Consider the following 21,742-nt stretch of genomic DNA (forward strand, 5'->3'; position numbering starts at 1 on the left):
GGTCTGCAGACCATACCCCTCACATGGCCATTCGCAGTCTGGGGGCTTGATATCCTGGGCCCGTTTCCCCGGGTGCCAGGGGGCTATCGCTACCTCTACATCGCCGTGGACAAATTCACCAAGTGGGCCAAAGTGGAAGCCGTCCGCACCATCCCTGCGGGTTCAGCGGTCAAGTTCATCAAGGGCATCGTGAGCCGGTTCGGGGTGCCGAACCGCATCATCACCGACAACGGTTCGTAGTTCACCAGTAACCTCTTCAAAACATACTGTGCTAACCTTGGAACGCAGATATGCTACGCTTCAGTGGCACACCCCCGAAGCAACGGCCAGGCTGAGCGGGCCAGCGCGGAGGTCCTGAGGGGCCTCAAGACCAGAACATTCAAGAAGAAGCTGGAAGCCTCCGGCCGAGGTTGGTACAACGAGTTCCAATCCGTGTTGTGGTCCATCCGCACGACCGTAACCAAGCCAACTGGAGAGACCCCTTTCTTCTTGGTCTATGGAGCCGAAGTGGTTCTCCCTCACGAGGTCAGACGTCGGTCCGCACGGGTCCTGGCATTCGACGAAGCGCAGTAGGACGCCATGCGGGAGATGGACCTCATGCTGGGGGAGGAGCGTCGCCGAGAAGCCGCGCTGCGAGCGGCGAGATATCAACAAGCGCTGCAGCGATACCACTACCGCAACATCCGCCCTAGGACTCTTGAGGTAGGGGACCTCGTGCTCAGGCGGGTTCTCTCCAGGGAGGGATTGCATAAGCTCTCTCCCATGTGGGAGGGACCGTTCAAGGTTGTTCATGTTTCCAGGCCCGGCTTCGCGCGCTTGGAGACTCAGGAGGGGGTGCCAGTCCAGAATGCGTGGAACATCCAGCACCTCCGGAGGTTTTACCCCTGAAAAAGTCCCAGAGCCTGTGAAGAAGGCGAATGCCTGTGAAGATCATCTTTTTGGAAAAGGCCCGGAGCCTGTGAAGAAGGCGAATGCCTGTGAAGATCATCTTTTTGGAAAAGGCCCGGAGCCTGTGAAGAAGGCGAATGCCTATGAAGATCATCTTTTTGGAAAAGGCCCAGAGCCTGTGAAGAAGGCGAATGCCTGTGAAGATCATCTCTTTGGAAAAGGCCCAGAGCCTATGAAGAGGGCGAACACCTGTGAAGCTGTTGCGTTTTGGAAAGGGCCCAAAGCCTGTGAAGAAGGCGAATGCCTGTGAAGCTGTCGCATTTTGAGAAAGGCCCGGAGCCTGTGAAGAGGGCCAATGCCCGTGAAGCTTGCTTCCCCGAAGAAAGGCCCGGAGCCTGTGAAGAAGGCCAACGCCTGTGAAGCTCGCTGCCCGTGACACTCTCACGTAATAATGAGTTGGGGCTGTACATGCCCCGGAGTCTCAGGAGCGCCGGCCTCAGGCCCTGGGGCTCCCTCCCACACCCAGTGGCAGCACTTAGCTCCGCGCTGGTGAGAAGACGTCGAAGACTAGACTAGGTGCCGGACGCGGCTTTTTCATTTTCTTTCTGCAGTTGGCTAGTTCATTCTCATTTGAAGTTTTATTGAAACTGTCGCTGTCTTTTGACTTATGGCTCTTTGACTTTTCGCCCTCCGGTCTCGATTTCTCTTGTGCAAGTTCTCGCGAGGGGACGGCCCTGGCGCCCTCGCGAGTGTTTCGATCCTTTCGGTCAAGACCTCACAACCCGGGTCCACTACAGGAGCATCCCTCCAGTCCATGCCTCACGGGCACCGCGACACGAATACAAGACCTGGGTCGGTCGCCCCACGGCCAAGGCTGGGGATTACCTATGCGCGGGCGTACAGCAGGAAGGAACAATACCAAAATAACGGAAACAGTATGACGATTGACAACGGTAACACAAACACACCCCCACGGGGCCCCACATAGCTGTCTTTTTGCGCAGGAAAAAGGGAAAGGGAAGAACAAATCAGGCGAAGCTCGCCAGGCGCCGGCCCTCAGGGCGGATCCGAGCTGCCTCCGGAGCTCAAGCGGACTCCCTCTCGCGCTTCACTAGGGTGCGACGGCGGGCAGACCCGCTACCACCCTCCAAGCAGGCACGACGGCATGGAGGCCGACCGCGGCCGCTGCTAGAAGAGTCGCTGCCCGAAGAGGAACCAGTGAAGCTTGAGGAATCCTGGGCGCCGCCAGCCACGCGCGCGCTGTCCTCTCCATCCCCTCCAGGGCTGGGTCCCCGGCCGTGGTCGTTGTCTTCAGGGCAGCACCCTGCGCGGCGACCATCTTCCCCAAACACCCTCACATAGAGGGTGGCATCGCCGTCGAACTTGAAGTGCAGGGTGCATCGGCGGCTCAGGCCACGCGCGCGGGCGAACGTCTGCCAGCCGCGGGTCAGGGCCAGGCTCCCGGCTGCGAAGACCTCCAGCGAAGCCCACGAGTCCCGGCTGCAGCAGCCGTCTGCCTGGAGCCAGAGGCCGCCCGGGGCGCTAGCCGAGAGCTCACCTAGGAGGAAGCGAGGGAGCTGAAGCCGGGCGCTGGCCGGCTCCACTGCCCACACAACAAACTCTGACAGCACCTCCGCAGCGCGAGAGCGCGGCTTCGGGGGTCGCACGGCCGAAACACACACCCCGCCCGCGGCCGGCCACCCATCGCCATGCGGGAGGTCACCTCCGCGGCCACGGGGAGCCGCCGTGGAGGCCACGGGGCACTTGCGAGGGCGGCCGTGACCGCGCTTGGGCAGGGGAGAGGCAGGCTCGGCCTGGCGGGCCTTTCCCTTCTCTACGGCCGAGAACCTCCTTGACGGGGCCATGAGGAAGAAGGAGAAGCAAGAGGGGATGAACTGGAAGGGCACGCGGCGTGCCGTACTTAAAGCCAGAGGAGGCCAACCATCGACCGCCACGATCGCAGGTAATCATGACCCACTTTGCATGCAGGGACTTGTCGAATCCGTGCAGTTGCCAAGGCGTCATGGGGAAGTGGAGACGCCCACGTCCAATCAACCGCCACGCGGCGCCCAAGGCCGCAGGCTGTTAGGACCCGCGATGCTTCGCACTTGCCCTTTCGCCTCTCTGCTCGGCCAAGTCCGGGCGCGCCTTGGGCCCGGGGGCTACTGTCGGCGTTCTGGGAACGGGGGTCCCCAGACTTGCCTACCTGCGGCCTGCGGCGTGGCTCAAAGGGGCCCCAGCATGGCCCATCTTCATGAACACAAGCTCAAGACCCTCGCGAGGGGCCAAGCCTCGCGGGGAGGACGACCAAGAGCTTCCTCAGGCTCGGCCTCATCAGGCTGGCTCACGAGGAGGCGGAGAGTTCAAGGTGGGGTACCTCGCGAGGTGCCCATGACACAAGCCATGATGACCAAGGGCGCCAGCCCGCGCAGTGTCCTTCTTTCCTCTTTGGTGCAAGGGGAGCAAGCGCAGGCGAGAGCATCAAGCAAAGGCATCCATTTTGGTGCAACAAGACCAAGACCAGTCCAACGGCAGGATGGAGGTCACCGTGGAGCCCAAGCCGGCGTCACCACCAGCGCCTTTGACAGGCGAGGACCAACTTTAGTCAGGATAAGTGTACCAGATGTTCCCCTTCAAAATGGCCAATTGCTGGCGCCCTTCTCGCTCAATATTTGGGAAGAGGCCCAGGGCCTTTGCCTATAAATAGGACTAGCCACCATAGTATCTAGGCATATGGAATCAACCCCTCCAAAGGGACACCACCACCACAGGAACAGACCCTCGTGAGGCTGTCCTTCCTTGTATTATTCATCACCGGCCCAAGAGGCAATCCACCACACCACACACTGGAGTAGGGTATTACACCACAATGGTGTCCTGAACCAGTATAAACCCTGTGTCTCTTGTGTTATTCTTTTCGTAGTTTAGATCCTAGCGATTCGGGGAGGAACAGGTAGGTAGAAGGCGAAACCTCCGCACGCACCCCACTGTTCGAACCTCAAGGGTCTGCCGGAACCCTAAATCCGACACAAGCATCCGCAACTACAAAAGAAGTATTAAGGTAAACCTAACCACAATATTAGACATATGGATCCAAATCAGCACCTTACAAAGCAACGCATAAGCTAGGGTTTAAGCTTCGGTCACTCTAGCAACCCATCATCTACTTATTACTTCCCAATGCCTTCCTCTAGGCCCAAATAGTGGTGAAGTGTCATGTAGTCGACGTTCACATAACACCACTAGAGGAAAGACAACATACATCTCATCAAAATATCGAACGAATACCAAATTCACATGACTACTAATAGCAAGACTTCACCCATGTCCTCAGGAACAAACGTAACTACTCACAAAGCATATTCATGTTCATAATCAGAGGAGTAATAATATGCATTAAGGATCTGAACATATGATCTTCCACCAAATAAACCAATTAGCATCAAATACAAGGAGTAATCAACACTACTAGCAACCCACAAGTACCAATTTGTGGTTTTAGATACAAGATTGGATACAAGAGATGAACTAGGGTTTGAGAGGAGATGGTGCTGGTGAAGATGTTGATGGAGATTGACCCCCTCCCGATGAGAGGATCGTTGGTGATGATGATGGTGATGATTTCCCCCTCCCGGAGGGAAGTTTCCCCGGCAGAACAGCTCCACTGGAGCCCTAGACTGATTCGTCCAAGGTTCCGCCTCATGGCGGTGGAGTTTCGTCCCGTAAGCTTGCCTATGATTTTTTCCAGGGTAAAAGCCTTCATATAGCAGAAGATGGGCACCGGAGGGCCACCAAGGGGCCCAGGAGACAGGGGGGGCGCCCAGTAGGGGTGGGCGCCCCCCCCCTCCTGGCCAGGGTGTGGGCCCCCTTGTGTGCTTTCTTCGCTCAATAATTCTTATTAATTCCAAAAATAGCTTTCGTGGAGTTTCAAGATTTTTGGAGCTGTGCAGAATAAGTTTCCAATATTTGCTCCTTTTCCAGCCAGAAATCCAGCTGCCGGCATTTCCCCTCTTCATGGTAAACCTTGTAAAATAAGAGAGAATAGCCATAAGTATTGATATATAACGTGTAATAACAGCCCATAATGCAATAAACATTGATATAAAAGCATGATGGAAAATGGACGTATCAAAAGCTCGGCCCGAACGTTGTTTTTTAGTGTACGCATGTGCAAGCCCGACCCGAAGCCCGAAAGTCTGGCCCGAGATACAGAAAAAGAGAAGCCCGAGCCTGGCCCGAAGCCCGAAAGCCTGGCCCGAGATACGGAAAAAGAGAAGCCCGAGCCCGGCCCGAAACTATCTTCTAGGCTACAATACAAGGCCCGAGCCTAACCCGGCCCGGCCCAGGTTTTTCGGCCCAGGCTCGTGCCGAGCTGTCCATGCCCAGGTTTACTTTATCGAATATCATAAGGGCGTCTCCAACTCGCAAACCGGACACCGCATCCGTCCGCAAACAGGGGACCAGTCCGCAGACACGAAGGCAAAAGCCGCCACATACATTTCGAACCGCATTTCAACTAACCTGACAAAATTCATCAAACAACAACTTCAAAGGCACTGCCCTGCCACTTCTAAACTCTGTGTTTGGTTCACAACAAAAGAAAAAACACATAAATCTTAATGATAAACAAAATCAAGCTGATGGTGTTAGGGTTCAGGGGTGCTGGCGTGGTTCTAATACCGACAGTAGAAAGGGGGTGATAAGATGGAGCATGATCTATCGATATGCGGGTGGGTGGCACGGGTATTTTTTACAAGTTCGGGCCTTTCACGGTGAAGATAACAAGTCTCCGTCTCATGCTCCAGAGCAGCTTTCTTTGCTTTGTGTATGTATCAAATATTACAATGTGTATGTTACAGAGTTTGAGAGAGAGAGAGAATGAGTGAGCCCCGTCTAAGTGGCGAGAGGTGGCTTATATGCCACCCTCCTCACCTCTTATGTCACAAGTGAAGCAATTACTTCAGCCCACTACTAAAGCGTTATTATCATCCACTAGAAGTATTATGGGAGTTTTAATAATGCAAGAAATGGATGCTCTAATGATGCTTTAGATGTCTTCCATGCTTGTTCCGCTTCTTTTATACAACTGACGGTTCATCCGAGTACCCGGAAGTTCCTCGTCCGAGTGATTCGGCATGCTTAATGTATCCGAGTATATTATCTGGCCGAATAATTCTAGTTTTTCTGAGTACCTCGTACCCTTGATTGTCCGAGTAACAATAATCCTAATGACATCCGAGTAACTTCTGAGTGGTTGAGATTGATCTTGACCCATCTGTCATATGGACCTCATACTTTATGATAGTTCAACCCTTCATGGCCCACCTATTACGGGTATCCCCATTAGGTGCCTCATCATAACAGAAGCCGCCTTAAGTGGGCCGGGTCAGGCCCCCTAGCTCGATTTATGCACTAGGCCATTGTATCGTCCTATGGGCCCATTATAGATGAAGACCCGAAGAACTTGGAGTACACTGTCATGGAAGTCGACGTCTAGGAGGTATCCTCTGTAACTGACTAGTATCCTGTAACCCTAGACCCCGATACCATATAAGCCGGGGCTAGGCTAGTCAATAGACACCTAAACCATATAGTTGATACTCAATCCCTTGATTATTGTGTCCCCTATGCCCAATAAATACAATAGAGCAAGAAGCAGGTTTGTATCTCCTCCGCGAGGGCGTGAACCTGGGTAAACACCATCTTATTTCTCATATGATCTATTTGTGTGACCAGAGTACCTTACTGAGGGATCTATCAAAAATAACTCCGACAAAAACCGCATCGAAATGTATAATTAGCACGTTATTATGCGAATAAAGATCTTAGTCTCGTTCTTCGTGTGTAGGAAATTTAAAAGGAGGTACAAATGAATTGTAAAAAAAAATTGGCACACTGTTGTTCTACGGTATTTTTTTATTAAACTACATACAGCCAGCTCTATCAAAAGAAGTCATTAAAAAAATTAAAGGAAGTTATTAATCCAAGACTCGGGTTTGTTGGCCTTGACTGGTTTGGAGCTAATAAGGGTAAATAGAAAGTCGTGCCATCAGATTTTTCCTCCATTTTTCCTTCATATATTAAAATGGATTGTAAAATTCCCACGTCTTTCATCTGAACTGAGACAAAAAAAAAATTCCTCCATTTTCCCTTTGCACCACCCTCGTGAAAAAACCCATTCATTTAAACCGAAGGCATGAATGGCAACATCTCACAAGAAATAATCTAGACCAAGAAACAAACACATCCTTAGCCGTCTTCTCCCCAAAAAATTAGGGTTGCTCTGCCTCTCACCGGCACCACTGCCGGTCCGCCTCGTCTGTAACCTTAGGGCCTTGGAGGCGTGTTGGATCCCGGCCCTTGCCGGTGGGAGGGCTTCGTTTTTCGATGTGTCTTTAAAATTTGTTAGGGTTTGTGTCTTGCTCAGAAAGGTGAGACGGCGGCGGCTTCCTAAAGATGGAATAAGTTTCTCCCCGCCTAACCCACGTTCTGGTGGTGCGTCTAGCACCATCGGCGGGCGTGTGGAGGTGTGTCTCCGGCAGATCTGTCTTTGATGAGTTTGCTCGAATCTGTTCGTCGTTCGTCTACGTCCTTGTGTCTTCAGGTTGGATCCTTCCGATCTATGCTATTCTTTACCAGCGGCGGTTGCTATTTTCGTTTGCTGGTCCTATGGGGCCTTAGCACGACGACTTTCCGACTGTTTACTACAATATAAGTTTTGCCCGACTCCTGTGAGAGAGGGGCGATGACAGTATCGCCTTTGGCTCGATTCAGTGCTTGTAGTCGTCGCTAGGTGGTCTATGGTTCTAGATGTATTTTTTTTTTCTGGTGGCCATGATTGAAGATGGATAGGTCGGATGTTTTTCAGTAAAAAAAAGGCATGAATAGTAGCATCATAGATTATTATTTTTATGTTCCTATAAGTTTCTTCCACTTTAGCTTTGAACCAAATGAGGCCGTAGGCAAATTTAGCAATCCGATTCCCGTGACAAAACCAACACTACGATCGAAAACTTAGAAGCATGCTGTGGAGTAGTACTTGGCTGCTAATTAAGCCAACCAAAAAGCCCGTTCTATTGGTAGCTTGCTTCGGCCTGTGCTGCCTTGGCTTCATCGGGAGGTAATGACATACCACCAGATGCTAATCAACCTGTTCGATCCACTGAGCCGAGGAGCCTATAACCGGACAACGATTCTAGATGCCGATTCCGTAACCATCCAATTCCAACGACCAGTTGAGTATCTCACATAAAAAAGACAACACGCGGAGGTCCTCAAACCACAATGATTTCAGATTTCTCTCTACGTGGCACGTACGTAGTCCTACTGCCTCGTTTTGCTTTCTCCGTAAGACAAATAACTCCACCAGCAATCCCGCATGGAGTACCGTCGTGCTACTGATAATTTGTTGGGAGTTTGTCAAAGGGCTTTTAAAGTTGGGATTTGCAAATAATTGACCAATGCATCAATGCATGTGGTCCAATTACAAGGCACTTAATTCTTTTGGTTAATAGCAGTAATCACTGCGGGAGTGATTCGCTCCTTTTTCCCCTTCAATTGTTTTCTTATGATTGGTTCGAAAAATGACGATGTCTTTTTGTACTCCCATGATATGCCAAGCTTTGTAAAAAGCACAAAACACCTCAAATATAATTTAAAAAATCAAGGATCCTTCCGCACCGAGCGATCACTACCGCCGGCAGAACGAGACATCGACGCGTCGCTGTCGTCGCTCTCCTGCCTGAGCCGGTTTGACCTTGTCGTTGATAGTTGAGAAATCTTCGCGCCCACCACAACCCACAACTTGACCTCCTCCTTTGATTCTAGCAATGATAACATTGGACAAAGATGAAAAGGTCCTAAAACCCCTCACGTTACACCCGTTCCATACCTCCCATGAGCATTAGAAGAGAACTAGGCAGTAGCCCAGTAGCAAGGTTGCAGTGATGCATCCTTGCAGATCGGGGTTCACCTCTTATCAGGAGCGAATTTCCGCGATCTCATCAGGATGGGCCTCTTCTATAAAAATACGTCCTAGGTGCCAGTGCCCATGAATCTCATTTTTGTCTAGACTAGCATTAGAAGGGAAATGACCTCTTTCTGACAGCACCACCATTGTCGTTGATATTTGCCAGACACCAACCCTTACCGATCGACGAGGTGAAGTTGCCAGGCTCCTCCATGCGCAACTCAATCAGCCCAAGCCAAGTCCTCGAGAAACATGAATATGAGAACATAATTTAATTTAGACTTTTCGTTCAAAATTTATGAAAGTTTAAAAATCAAAAGTCAAAAGAAAAAGCACGCACGAGGGGCTCAGTGCCCTCCCACTTGCATGCCACAAATCCCCCCGTCTTTGCCCTTATACAAGAACATCGTGTTTGGTTCAGCGGAATTAGAGATGGGGAATGTGAGTTGAGGGGTGACGAGACTAAAAGTGCACTGTTTGACTGGGAGGAATGGGAGTTTAAGTGGCAAGGGGAATGGGAGTTAAGGAAGCCAATTCCCACCTATTTCTTCTCAGGGGTACCCTGTTAATTCGTGAGATGAGTTTTATCCCATGTTAATTCCCACCATATGCCAAACAAGGGAATGGGAGTAAAAATCTACTTCCCATGACTAATCCCTCCCTCTATAAACACCCTTGTGTAAACTCCCATTCTCCTGCCCATTAACCCTCGCACAATGGGTGATCGCTGGCGATGTCCATGTATTGCGATGTCCACGTAATCAGCTAGCGATAGGGTGGCAGAAGAGAAAATAAACGATCTAGTGATTGGCAGCCTGTTGCCTTTGGCCCACCTAGCTAGGTTGCCTTCGGAGTTCCAAAAAAAAGCTAGGTTGCCTTCGTGGGGAAGTTTTCTACTGCATCAATCGACCCCTCTCTCCCATCGCTTCTCTGCTTCTCCTCTCCTTAATTTTTTGCCGTCGCTGGCCGCTTCTAGCGTCGTCTCTCCGACTCTTCACTCCGCCCTCGCCCGCGGTGGCCGTCGTCGCCCTCACCCGTGCAAGTGCCCTCTTCATCGCTGACCGCAAGAACCACCTCGTCCAACCTTATCTCCCCCGATCTTCTTGATTTAGATCTCAGGAACACAGGGGTGCGGATCAAGGCGTTGGTGGGCAGGTTCATGAAAGAGATGCGGGAGGTGCTATGGACATGGACATCCAGGACCGCCCGATGAAGGAGCGGGAGATGCCGAGCTACATCAGAAGCGCGAGCGCGAGGTCGACGAGAGGAAGGTCGCCTGGAAGGCCGAGCTCTCCCACAGCGAGGTAGTAATCGAACTATGTCCATGGTTTACTGCCGTCTCCTTTTCCGTCAGACCGATTCATCTGCGTGTTTATATACTGGTGTTTATTCATTTTATGGTGTCGATGGCATAATGCCTTCTGTTAGAGATCAGTTGCTGAATTTTGGTGTATTCCAAAGTATAGGTATTAATGAAAATTGGTATCTTGAGCCAATTGGCCCTCGTTATGTAACATGTTGATTACTATTACATGAGAATTGCCATCGCCGCTTAAGATGAAGTTGTGCGCACATTTTTAGTTAAAGAAAATACATAGAGTCCTTATCTCCGTCTAAAAAAACAACTCAGAAAAAAAATCTCCACCTTCATGTAAAAAAGAAAAAAGAAAAAATTACCACCACAACCTACCAACGAGTGCCACTTTGCATAACCCTTCATTTAAAAAATACAGAGGTCTTCACCTTCATTTAATAAGAAAAAATACATTTAAAAAATAATCCACACCTTCATCTAATTTTTTTTAAAAGATTTCTCATCGCAGCCAACCAGCTTGCGCCACGTGGCATAGCTGGTTGGCCGCCCTTCACACGTAGCTTAATAGGTTTAATTTGCACTTGAAAAGGAGGTGCAGCGTCATCTCCAACTCCCTCTTAGACTACCCACAGTGGAAGTAACATAGATGATAACATCACACATATCTAGATAAAATAGATGATGTGGCAAACACTTAATGAAAAAAGAGAGGCCTGTAGTAACATAGCTAGTTGTACTAGTAAATATGAATAAAATCACACATATCAAGGTGAGATGAGTTTATAATCTAATAAATAAAATGTTGCATGATACCACACATATGTTACTCTCCACTATGCATGCTACTATAGTTTAAGTTACGCCCTACCGTGGCTAGTACTATCATTCAAGTCTTGCATCATAGTAAACCATACATTATAACTTGATAATGAAATGCACACACAACTTGTAAATAGCCAAACATAGCAATTATTGATCGGAAAAGAAGTCGACAAACCATATCAATTTTGGTTCTAGTGGGAGCGGACTGTGAATTGAATACACCAATTGAGAAAAAAAAACATGAAAATACGAAACTGTAGAATGTTGTTGATGCCATGCTTGCATGCATTCACATGGTATCGTGTCGTGGTTTGTCCGATGCATGCGTTGGGCATGGATGATCAAAGGGGGCCACACGACAAGGTTAGGACGCGACGCCACAACAAAGACACCAAACTAGAGAATCAACAACTGACTCTGTGGGGGCCATTTTGTTCGAAAATCCATTTTGTGTGGATCTTATGACGCAAAGCTCATTTTGGGTATCTTCATTTTGAATGAGCTTTGCGTCATTTTGTCACATGTTACCATTGACACGGATTATTCTTTCATGTTTCCGGTCTTCGCAATATTCCGAAGAGAGAACATACCAGAATGTTTCCTCTCCTATGATAAGAGCACAAATTCCTGACGGCCTTTCACGAAAAAGATACATTGCGTCTTTTAGTGCATTCAAATCTCACCATGGTCCTCATAGGAAGATCTGCTCACAGCACATGGTTGCTTATAAATCTGACAGTACCCCGTCCGCGACCGGGTAATCCAAAGACAGGAGCAACAGCCCACGGGTAACAGCACCCAAAACCATCACACACTTTGCTCCGAATCAAATCAGCAGCATCCTCTATCCCTCTTCCACTTGACAGCTCCTCTTCCACTTGACGGCGACAAGAGAGAGTCCTGATCCCTTCCACTCCATCGCAAAACCCAGACAGGCACAACGCCGAAACGGCCGCCCCCCCGAGCCGGGCCCCACCTCCCCCCTCCGCCAACTTCGCCCCGCGCCCCGACGCAGCGACGCAGCGCGACTCAACACTCCCCCAAGCCCCAACCCCTCGCCAGTCGCCACCTCCCTCCCTCCGGCTCCTCCCCCCAGAGCTCCCCCCAAACCCTTCCTCTCCCCGCCCCGCCTCCCGATGGGCAATTGCTCCCCGTCCCCGCGCCGCCGCCGCCCGTCGCCGGCCGGCTCCCCGCCCTCCAACTCCAGCGCGGCCTCCGGCGGCGCCAGCGGCGGCGGCGGCGGCGGCACCACCGTGTCCCCGTACGCGCTCGCCAGATCCCCCTCGGTCTCCGTCTCCGTCGACCCCGAGGCCGACGCCGAGCGGGGGGCCGTGGTCCGCGTCTACGGCTCCGACGGCTGCCCCGTCGCGTGGCGCCTCCGCGTCGCGCTGCTCTACAAGGCGGCGGCGCCCGTGCACTTCACGCCGTCCGAGGCGGCCCCGCTCGGCCGCCCCGTGCTCCGCCTCTCCGCCGCCGACCCGGAGCTCTGCGGCGCCGCCGACGAGCTGCTGCGCCACGTCGACGCGCGCTTCGAGGGCAAGCCCCGCGTCGCGCCGCCAGACCGGCCCCTGGCGCGCGCGTCGCTGGCGGCCGCGGCGGCAGAGGAGGTGGCCGAGATGGTGCGGCTGCAGCACCGCAGCGCCGAGCGGCACCTGGAGGGCGTGGCCGCCAAGCTGGCGGAGATGGTGAAGAAGGGGGCGAAGAAGGCCGGCAAGGGGCGGAACGTGGCGGTGGAGGGCGCCGAGGTGCGGAGGCTGGGGAAGTGGTACGGCGACGCCATGGAGGTGATGCTGGAGCACGCCAGGATGGAGGAGCGGGTGCTGTTCCCCGACATCCAGAGGGCTTCGTTCCCAGGTCGATTTCAGCCCGATCCCATGCCCCACTCATTTCAACATTGCACTTAAGTTTCGCTTGCTGCTCGCGAGGATTTCTGATTTTGGTTTGACGTATAAGGTGCATTTCCAATTGGGTGGTTTCCTCACTGTCGTCTTCTGCATTTTCCTGCCCCTTTTGACATTCCGGGTGCATTCACCGCCTGTGGGCAACTGCTCCGTGTCCCTACTATAAATTGCTTTGCGCCGGCCGTGTACTCGTGCTGGTGAATTCTCATGGTTTTGCGGAATCTGCCGTGACAGGAAGGGATGGGGATGGGAGCGTTCTTTTCCTTTCTCTACCGTGTTCCTTGTCGATCAAAATGCTTCTGGTTCCTTTACCTTTGTAGCTGCACATGGACATTTTCTCTCATCCGATTGGTAAACGAGCAAGGTAACAAAAGACAGTGATGTCCTGTAGTAGAGCAGAAGCTACTGATAGAAAAATTCCCTTGTCATTTTCCTTTCAAGTGCAAAACAGAACAAAAATAAAAATGGGGGCGTTGCGAGAATCGAACTCACGACCTCCCGCACCCGAAGCGGGAATCATACCACTAGACCAAACACCCTTGTTGTTCTCATCGATCCAAGAGCTTAATTAGAGAGTTGTTTAATCACGCCCATATGATTGCGTGACTGCAGTCTAATCTTCTGATCCTAAAGTATTTTATGTACAGGGGTGTGCGATAAGGTTCAGGAGCAGCACGGGAAGCACCTGCCCATGATGAACGGAATCAAGGAGGATATAAAAACGCTTCTGACGCTGGAGCTGGGCAGCGCCCTCTTCTATGAAGTGCTGGTCAACCTCTCCGTCCGCCTCAAAGCGTTGCAGGTACGTACATGCTCTTTTGTGCATTTGGTGGTTACCACTAATTACATTTGGTGGCTGTTTCATCTAGCTTATTCTGCTTTATTGCATTACTGTTCTGTACTCTGCATTGCTTGTGAGATCTTGCAAGTTTGTACTATTTGGACTGTGCTACTAGTATGTTTCAATATCATACCGGAAAGAATATTCAGGTGGCTTTTGGAATTGTGCTATGTGAAAAGTCATTTCGCGGAGGTTGATATGCAAGCTTCACCTTTTGTGACTTGCAAGGCTTGTCTACTGCCTTCAGGCAAAAGTGCCACCAGTAATTTGTTGGTGTGGATGTTATCCTCTCATAATCAGTACTCCTTTAGCTAATGACCCGACAAGAGATATACTCTCAGAAAGGTAGTAACCGAAAGTGAAGTACAATGATGAGAGTTCACCTAGTCCCACGAGAGAAAAAAATATACTGATTCCTTGCTTCTTCCATGGAAAAGTGGTTGTGTTGCACTACTGTCCCTTGCACTTTTAGAAGATCATGTGGCCCTGATAAGGGCCACTACCAACCTGTTTGCTCTGTAAAACTTCATAATTTGAGTAGCACATTGTAGGGTTAATTTTAGTGTTCAAGTTGGATACAGACCCACTACCATGGCAGTTGCATACAGCTCTACTACCATATTACCACATTATTATTGTGTGAGTGGAAAGCTTAGGCGAAAGCAGGGTGCAGCCTGGTCTGGCCTGTTTACCTTGTATGATTTGCTTTTGAGGATTTCAGTGGCACATGTAGGGTCGGGTTAGTGTGGTAACTTCGAGAATTGGATATGGATCCTCCACCATTGCTATTGCGTACAGCTCTACCACTGCACTAGAGTTTTGCGCGTGTAAAGTTGTGAGAAGAGTCAGCCTGGCTGAAGCTAGAGTGCAGCCTGGCCTAAGCAATTAAGAATGTTGCTTTGCAAGACATTTGGATTTTAGCTGTTTATTCTCACTACAGCTAGGTCTATCCACATGTGCCTACCAAGCTGATGAAAGGAGTTGACGTAGCTCAGCAAACTGCTAAGATCATACATGTTGTAATCATCAGGAGCACTTCCATGGATGCTTTGCCGCGTTGATTCGCCACACAGTATCTTGGCATTAAGTGGTATGCAGACAACAACGGTTTGGCTCAGAACCAACTTAGAAGGGTTGACAACTTCTACAATCTACTCCCTCCGTTCCTAAATACTCCCTCTGTTCCTAAATATTTGTCTTTTTAGAGATTTCAAATAGACTACCACATACGGATGTATATAGACATATTTTAGAGTGTAGATTCACTCATTTTGCTCCGTATGTAGTCACTCGTTGAAATCTCTAGAAAGGAGTGAATCTACACTCTAAAATATGTCTATATACATCCATATGTGGTAGTCCATTTGAAATCTCTAAAAAGACAAATATTTAGGAACGGAGGGAGTATTCATTACTCCCTCCGGAACTTAATATAAGGTGTTTTTTGACACTATTATATTAAGTTACGGAGGGAGTAGTTGTTAATGTTACAGTGAAATGATGTACATGCATGCTAGAATAGTGCGAAAGATGTACCTAAATATTTGGAAATGATCTCCTGTGATAGGATCATTATACACTATCCTTATCTGGTAGTAACTTGTAGTTATATATTGATTCTTTTGGAATAATATCAAATGATTACATAAGCCATCACAAATCTTTTTTTCATGCTTGGTGTGGATCTGAAATTAATCAAACACTGTCAGGATCACACAAAAGAGCACTTCAAGGAGGAAGAGAAGGATATGCTCCCACGACTGGAATCAGTACGGCGGATGCAGCGCGAGGAGGGGAATGTTCCTGACAAGTCCAACTCCGGATGGGCATCGGAGGCCATGGGCACAATGGAGATGACGCACTCAAAGCTCTTCCCCTTCTTCATGACCGGGCTCATGCCCCAGGAGGCCGTGCAGTACCTCGACCTGGTGTGCAGGTGCACCAAGAACACCCGGCATCTGGTCTCCATGCTCAGATCGCTCGCGGAGCGCCTGGAGGACGCAAACCCGTCGATAATCCACAACAACCCCACACGACTATATGAGCACCTACTTGTAAAATCCCCATAAGCTTCAGGTCCAGCAAAAAATATATTTACGTGCCACGTACATTGTGAATGCTAACCAGCCAGCCCTCTTCTTTTCTCTTGTGTGGAGTGCAGCCATGTAATTCTTGGGTTTATTGGGTGAGAGCGTGTATATCTATCTTGTCACTCCGAAGTGTGCAAGGGAAATGAAAATTTGGAGTGATAGCAATGGCAGCGGTTTTTTACTGACCTGCTTAGTTTATCACTGTTTCTGGGTGTTGGTGGATTGATAATGATCTGATCCCGCAAGGCCATCGCTATTCAGATCTGATCTGTGATCTACGATCTGCAAGGTGATAAGATTCTTTGGGTTGACAAGTTCATTTTGGAGATTTGATACGATTGACTGATGCAGACTATTCAACGTGGCCAGTTTGACAGATCATCAGTTTATCTGGTGATGGACTAGGGCAGGCAACCTCAAAAATGAGTTTGTGGTAAGATCAGTTCTGGCAGCAGCTAAACAAAGGGACCACTTGGTAACCCCACCAGTTAAAAAGACATTAACCTATTTTTTTCATTCATCAAATTAAACATTAATTCTTCAAACTTGAGGAGTTAAAAAAAACATGAACCTAAGACACTTGTAAATTTCTAAATTTTAACTCCCTATTTTTCCTTTTTGGCATTCATCATTGAACTAAAAGCGTGCAACTTCACTAATTCATACAAAAGACATTGTAAACTCTGCTTTTGCTTTTTTCGACAAAGGGTGGATTTTATTAGCTCAGAAAGAAGCATCAAGAGGATACAAGCTCAAAAAGCACACACCCGGCTGCATATCTAGAATGCGCACAGCCAACACAGACGCACACACACGAAAAACACAGCGGCAAATCGCAAAGTCATATACTACCTCCGTCCCAAAATAAGTGACTCAAGTTATCACTTATTTTGGGACGGAGGGAGTAAGACCAAAGCTATGCGTAGCCGAGGAAAAAAAAGAAAAAACCCAAAGTGATTAGAGCCACGATCTGCAAACTACAGTAAACACCATATCAGCACTAATTATCTAATGACACCACACAGACGATGAGATTCTTCAACAACAACGCCTTGAAGAAGGAAGCGACACTCAAGTGTCGCTGTCACCAGATCCAACCACCAAGGCTAGAATCTAGGTTTTCACCCTGAAAAATCAGTCGGAGCATATTCGGGCAATGCCTTCGACAAGGTAACGACGTAAAAAGTATCGCCATTGCCAGGTATAACCAGCTCGGGTCAGACCTTGACTTTCACCCCGGACCTCGGGACCGGGTGCTCGAGTAGCACCACCATCGAAGTCATGTAAATGTTGTCGCCACCATTTTTTCACGATCCCAACAGTTACATGCGATATGACCGCCGCCACTGCCCAACCATTCCTCCGCGTCAAGTGGTCACCCATAATTTGCATCCCACTGCCGCAGTCGACCATTGGATCTTGAGATGAACCGAAGATCTTGCAATGATCACCGCTGTCGTTGAGCCGCAGGAGGTCGTTGCAGCACATTGTGCAGTCACCCTCACTCGGTCGACCGAATCTGAATCACCACCACCAAGCCGTGGATCGTAGCGCCGCGGGTGGTCACCACCAGATCCATGGTTGCCAGCCGCGAACCTTGATGGGATTACGACGCCTAGTAACCATGCCCGTGTAAGATGTCGTGCATGACAACATCCGTACGTGAGCCATGATGCCAACTGTAGCGAGGAGTCACCGCACTTCAGGATCAAGCGCGCCGCCAAAGCCCACAAGGGCCATCAGACGGCTCCATGCACGAAGATCCAAGAGATGCCTGGTGAGCCACCGTGCATCCATGTAAGCATGCATCTTGTACCTTCGTACGTGCTCAACACATAACGAATGAGATGCCTTGTTCAGGGCCTCTTTGGATTGAAGGATTTTCATAGGAATATTGGAGGATTCCAATCCATTGGATTTTTTCCTAAAGAAGCCCTTTGGATCAAAGGAACCACACCTCCAAAATTCCTATGGATGCATTCCTACACCTCAATCCTATAGGAATTTCAATATCCACTATAACCTCTTTTTTACACTGATTCGCGTAGGATCGAGGCACTTTTCCTGTGTTTTTCCTGTGTTCCATCCAAATGACCATTCTTATAGTTTTCCTCTATTTTGTAATCCTCTGTTTTGCACCTACAATCCCGTCAAATTCCTGTGTTTTTTGAATTCCTTTGTTTTCTAATCCTGTGATCCAAAGAAGCCCTCAGCCGCGATCTGAGTCCCTAGTACATTGGCCGCTAGAGGAGACACCGCAGGAGACAGCGACGTGTAGCCGCTGATCGAGCACTTGATCCAGAGGGAAGACCCCAAAGAGATCATAGGCCGCCGTGCCGCTCACATGGCAGGCGGCGCCGGCCAACCGCGGCAGCACATCTGCCACAACCGCATCCCACTACACCACCGCCGCTGCACGTAGAATGAGTCCTCGCCGTCGCCGTCGGCCGCACGGACTTTGGCCGGCGACACCTGCCGGTGGAGGGCGGAGGAGATGGCTGCCGCCTATGTCGCCCAGAGGCAACGCCGGGGCTGATCCGTTTTTTGAGGAGTTCGTTCCGTGCCACTTTGCTTTTGCTTTGCTTCAGCTATCTACTAGCCCCTCCGTTTCATAATATAAGAGCGTTTTATTATGATGAGACGGCGTAAGTAGTTGGTTAGAGAGTGTTTTTTTCTCCCGAGCAACTGGTGATTGGTAGTGGCACTATTTGCTTCTGACCCTTGAAACACACAAAGGACTATTACTATTAGAGAGTGCCTTATTATAGTTAATGGCTGAACAAAAGTGTCACTAGGCTGGGGCCATCTCTTGGTCCAGAAAGAAAAAGGAAACAAAATACATGGGATTTCTTGTTGTATGGCCTGGCTCAATGTTTGCAGAATCAACGGGGTTCCAATTCCAATCCCAAGCTTTGATACGAATCCCAAGCCCACATTATCATTTTACCACGAGCAAGCAACTCTTTGATTGATACTGTTCGTTTCTACCTGTATTAATACACTAGCTTTCGAAACCAGAAAGGAGCTGAAGCGCTATGGGGCACGACGACGACGTTCTTCATCTCGGCCAGCCCAGGATTCATGTCCAGCCCCTCGCGGAACATTGCCACCACAACAACATCTATCTATATCAATAAAAAAGACCCCAAAAGACAGATCCAATTAATTTCGACCATCAAATCATGTCAATTCAACGACCTAGACTGCTTCAATATCGAGCGTTCAACATGTTTAGCGTGCAGTTAATTTCATGTCAATTATAGTACTAATCACATAATAACACGCAAATAATATCGTAATTAATATCCACATGCACTTAATATACTTTCAAATTAACGTGCATTGCACATACAGATTGACTAATCACATAATCACAGAAATTAACACAAAAATAATAATATACCTAATATGCGTGTGCAAATAATTATTGCCTAAATATTAACGTGCGTTGCATGTGCGCATTTACTAGTCCCGTCTAAAAACTGATTGAATACTTGAATAACAGTGCAACAAAGTATATATGACTTTAACTGCAGTTTTTAGCACAGTGTAACATGATCATCTAGCATACCACTGATCAGACGATTAAACACAAGTTGTAAGATCTTTGTAAATAATTAATAAAGTGACTGCATGCATCGTCCAGATGCAGAGGCCGGGGGTCTTCCTCCTTCTTTTTTAAAAAAGAAAAGAATGAAACAAGCAGAGGGCACCTCGTGGCAGCAGTCAGTTGTCATTTCAATGAGGAAGCAGAGATGTCCAAGCACGAGCAATTAATCAGTCACTCGCTAAAATAAAATCCCAAAAAAGAAAAGAGTAAAATGCATCCACGTTCATTGAACTTGTGTCAAAAGCTCACTTTGGTCATCGTATTTAAGAATACGGCCAATACGATCACTATATACGACTTGAGGTGATTATATGGTCACTGGCTCATTGTGTAGCCCCGTATTTCACTCCGTTGATTGGTCAAACATCGTAGCATCCTCTCTCTACCTTTATATGGGTCCCACCTGGTGATGTAAAAAAAGAAATAAATAAAAGCCAAAGCCATGCGTATTGGTCGTAGAGAATCGAACGAGGGACATCCAGCTACAGTCTTGTCCAGCTGCACCGCCAAATCGGCGACAACTATTCTTACCGTTATAGCCGCCGCGTCGTGCGCGGGCTGGACGGGGCTTTCGACTCTTTATTTCTCGGCCAAACGGCCGCTCAGTTTTCTACCCCCTTTTCCCTTTCCCACACCAAAAGAAAAACAATCCTTGTACTTAGCTACAGGGCCATTTTTATACGGAAATGTTAACGCCCACACGTGTGGGCGTTCACCACTCCGTCCACACGCAAGCATCGCCGTTGGTTTCGTTTTGCACGAATCTTGGAGCAAAAGGGCTGGTTTTCGGCGCCACGTTGGGCGATTCTAGTGTGCGGTGTGCGAGTGGGTTCGCCCGCACGGTAGTTGCCATCCCGCTGTCAGCGGTTGCCACTGAGAGGCGTGCGGTGGAACTGCCATGCGCCCGCACGCCACGGTCCGACCGCAGTTGACGTCAAACACGTCGCACACCCCTCCACCCTCTCCCTCACGGTTCCATTCACTCTCCCCCGCGTCGCATTTACTGGCACAACCCAGTCGCATTACAGTCCACCGGAGGAGAAGGCGAGGGGAGAAGGCGACGGCGGAGGCGGGACAGTCGACGGTGTTCGCGGGCGTTGGTGGTGCTCGTCGGAGCGGAGCGGCGTCGCCGGAACGCGTGCGGGTCGAAGGTAATGCTCGCTTCATCTATCGCATACCCTCCCTGATTTTGTTCCCCTCTTTCCTCCCTGTTCGATTTCTAGATCCATTCCTAGAAATTCCGGCGATTCGGCGGTGCGCCGGCGTTCCCGCCGCTGCGGCGGTGCGCCATAGTTGTGTGCCTGCCGTTGCTTCGTGGGAGTGGGCAGTTTCGTCGCCGCTGCTGCGGCGGCATCGTCGGTGAGGCTATGCCTTCTCGTAGGCAACGCATTAGTCTTGCATTTGGATTTTGAGAGTTGTCCGCCGGGTTGTTTTGGTGCGGATTGGTTCGAAATTTGAAGTTGCAGCCATTTCGCGCGAGAATTGTAAGGGTGATTTTGAGGTTGAAGCAGTTGCCATTGAAACCTAGACCTAGTCTAGTTTTGGGGTTGAAACTGCAGACTGTGGCGAAATTGGCAGTATGATTGAACGTGAACAAATGTGCGGCAACTAAACTACCTGAAGAAACGTGGTAGTTGCCACAAACGTGTTCTCCCATGTGGCAACAGATTTCCGAAAATGACTGTCATAGTTGCCACCCCAAAACGAGGTGGCAACTAATTTCATTTGAACTCCTGTGGCAGTTGCCACACGCATGCTCTTCCCATGTGGCAAATTTTAATTCTGCTGAACTTGTACGATAAGTAACCAGAAAAAATATGCTTTCTAAATGTGGCAACTATGGCAGTATGACCGAACGTGAACAGGTGTGTGGCAACTAAACTACATGAACAAATGTGGCAGTTGCCACAAATGTGTTCTCTTCTGCGGCAACATATTTTCTGAAACTGACTGTCATAGTTGCCACAAATGTGTTCAAGCTCACACACAAGGGGGGCAACTAAATTTTACTGAATGAATGAGATAGTTGCCACATACACGCTCTTGAACGAGGCAAACTGATTTTTTACTGAATTTACATAATAGTAACCTCAAACATTCTTTTTCATTTGTGAGACTTGTTTTTTTTTCTGAATTATTTGCGACAGTTTCCAAACTTTGGTAGTTGCCACAATCGGTAGCACTGGACGGAACTAATGTGCACATCGAGTTGGCGTGTTTGCCACTTTGGATTTTGTATAATCATGTTGCAATACAGTATGTGAACACAATGTCTGTTGCCACAATACAGATATGACAGTGTGGCA

General features: G+C 49.3%; 1 protein-coding gene and 1 non-coding gene across 2 annotated transcripts; one reads left to right on the top strand and one right to left on the bottom strand.

Annotated features, from left to right (window-relative positions):
- The first annotated feature begins 12,106 nt into the window (after positions 1 to 12,106).
- Positions 12,107 to 16,011, top strand: LOC123071504 (uncharacterized). Its single transcript, XM_044495082.1, has 3 exons — positions 12,107 to 12,848; positions 13,543 to 13,697; positions 15,446 to 16,011. The coding sequence occupies exons 1-3, from the start codon at positions 12,131 to 12,133 to the stop codon at positions 15,803 to 15,805; spliced, it is 1,233 nt and encodes a 410-aa protein (XP_044351017.1). The 5' UTR covers positions 12,107 to 12,130; the 3' UTR covers positions 15,806 to 16,011.
- TRNAP-CGG (transfer RNA proline (anticodon CGG)) lies at positions 13,363 to 13,434 on the bottom strand. The gene has a single exon. It is a non-coding gene; the product is annotated as a tRNA-Pro (tRNA).
- Positions 16,012 to 21,742: the final 5,731 nt, after the last annotated feature.

The sequence above is a fragment of the Triticum aestivum genome, chromosome 3B (genome assembly GCF_018294505.1).
Source record: "Triticum aestivum cultivar Chinese Spring chromosome 3B, IWGSC CS RefSeq v2.1, whole genome shotgun sequence".
Taxonomy (NCBI): domain Eukaryota; kingdom Viridiplantae; phylum Streptophyta; class Magnoliopsida; order Poales; family Poaceae; genus Triticum; species Triticum aestivum.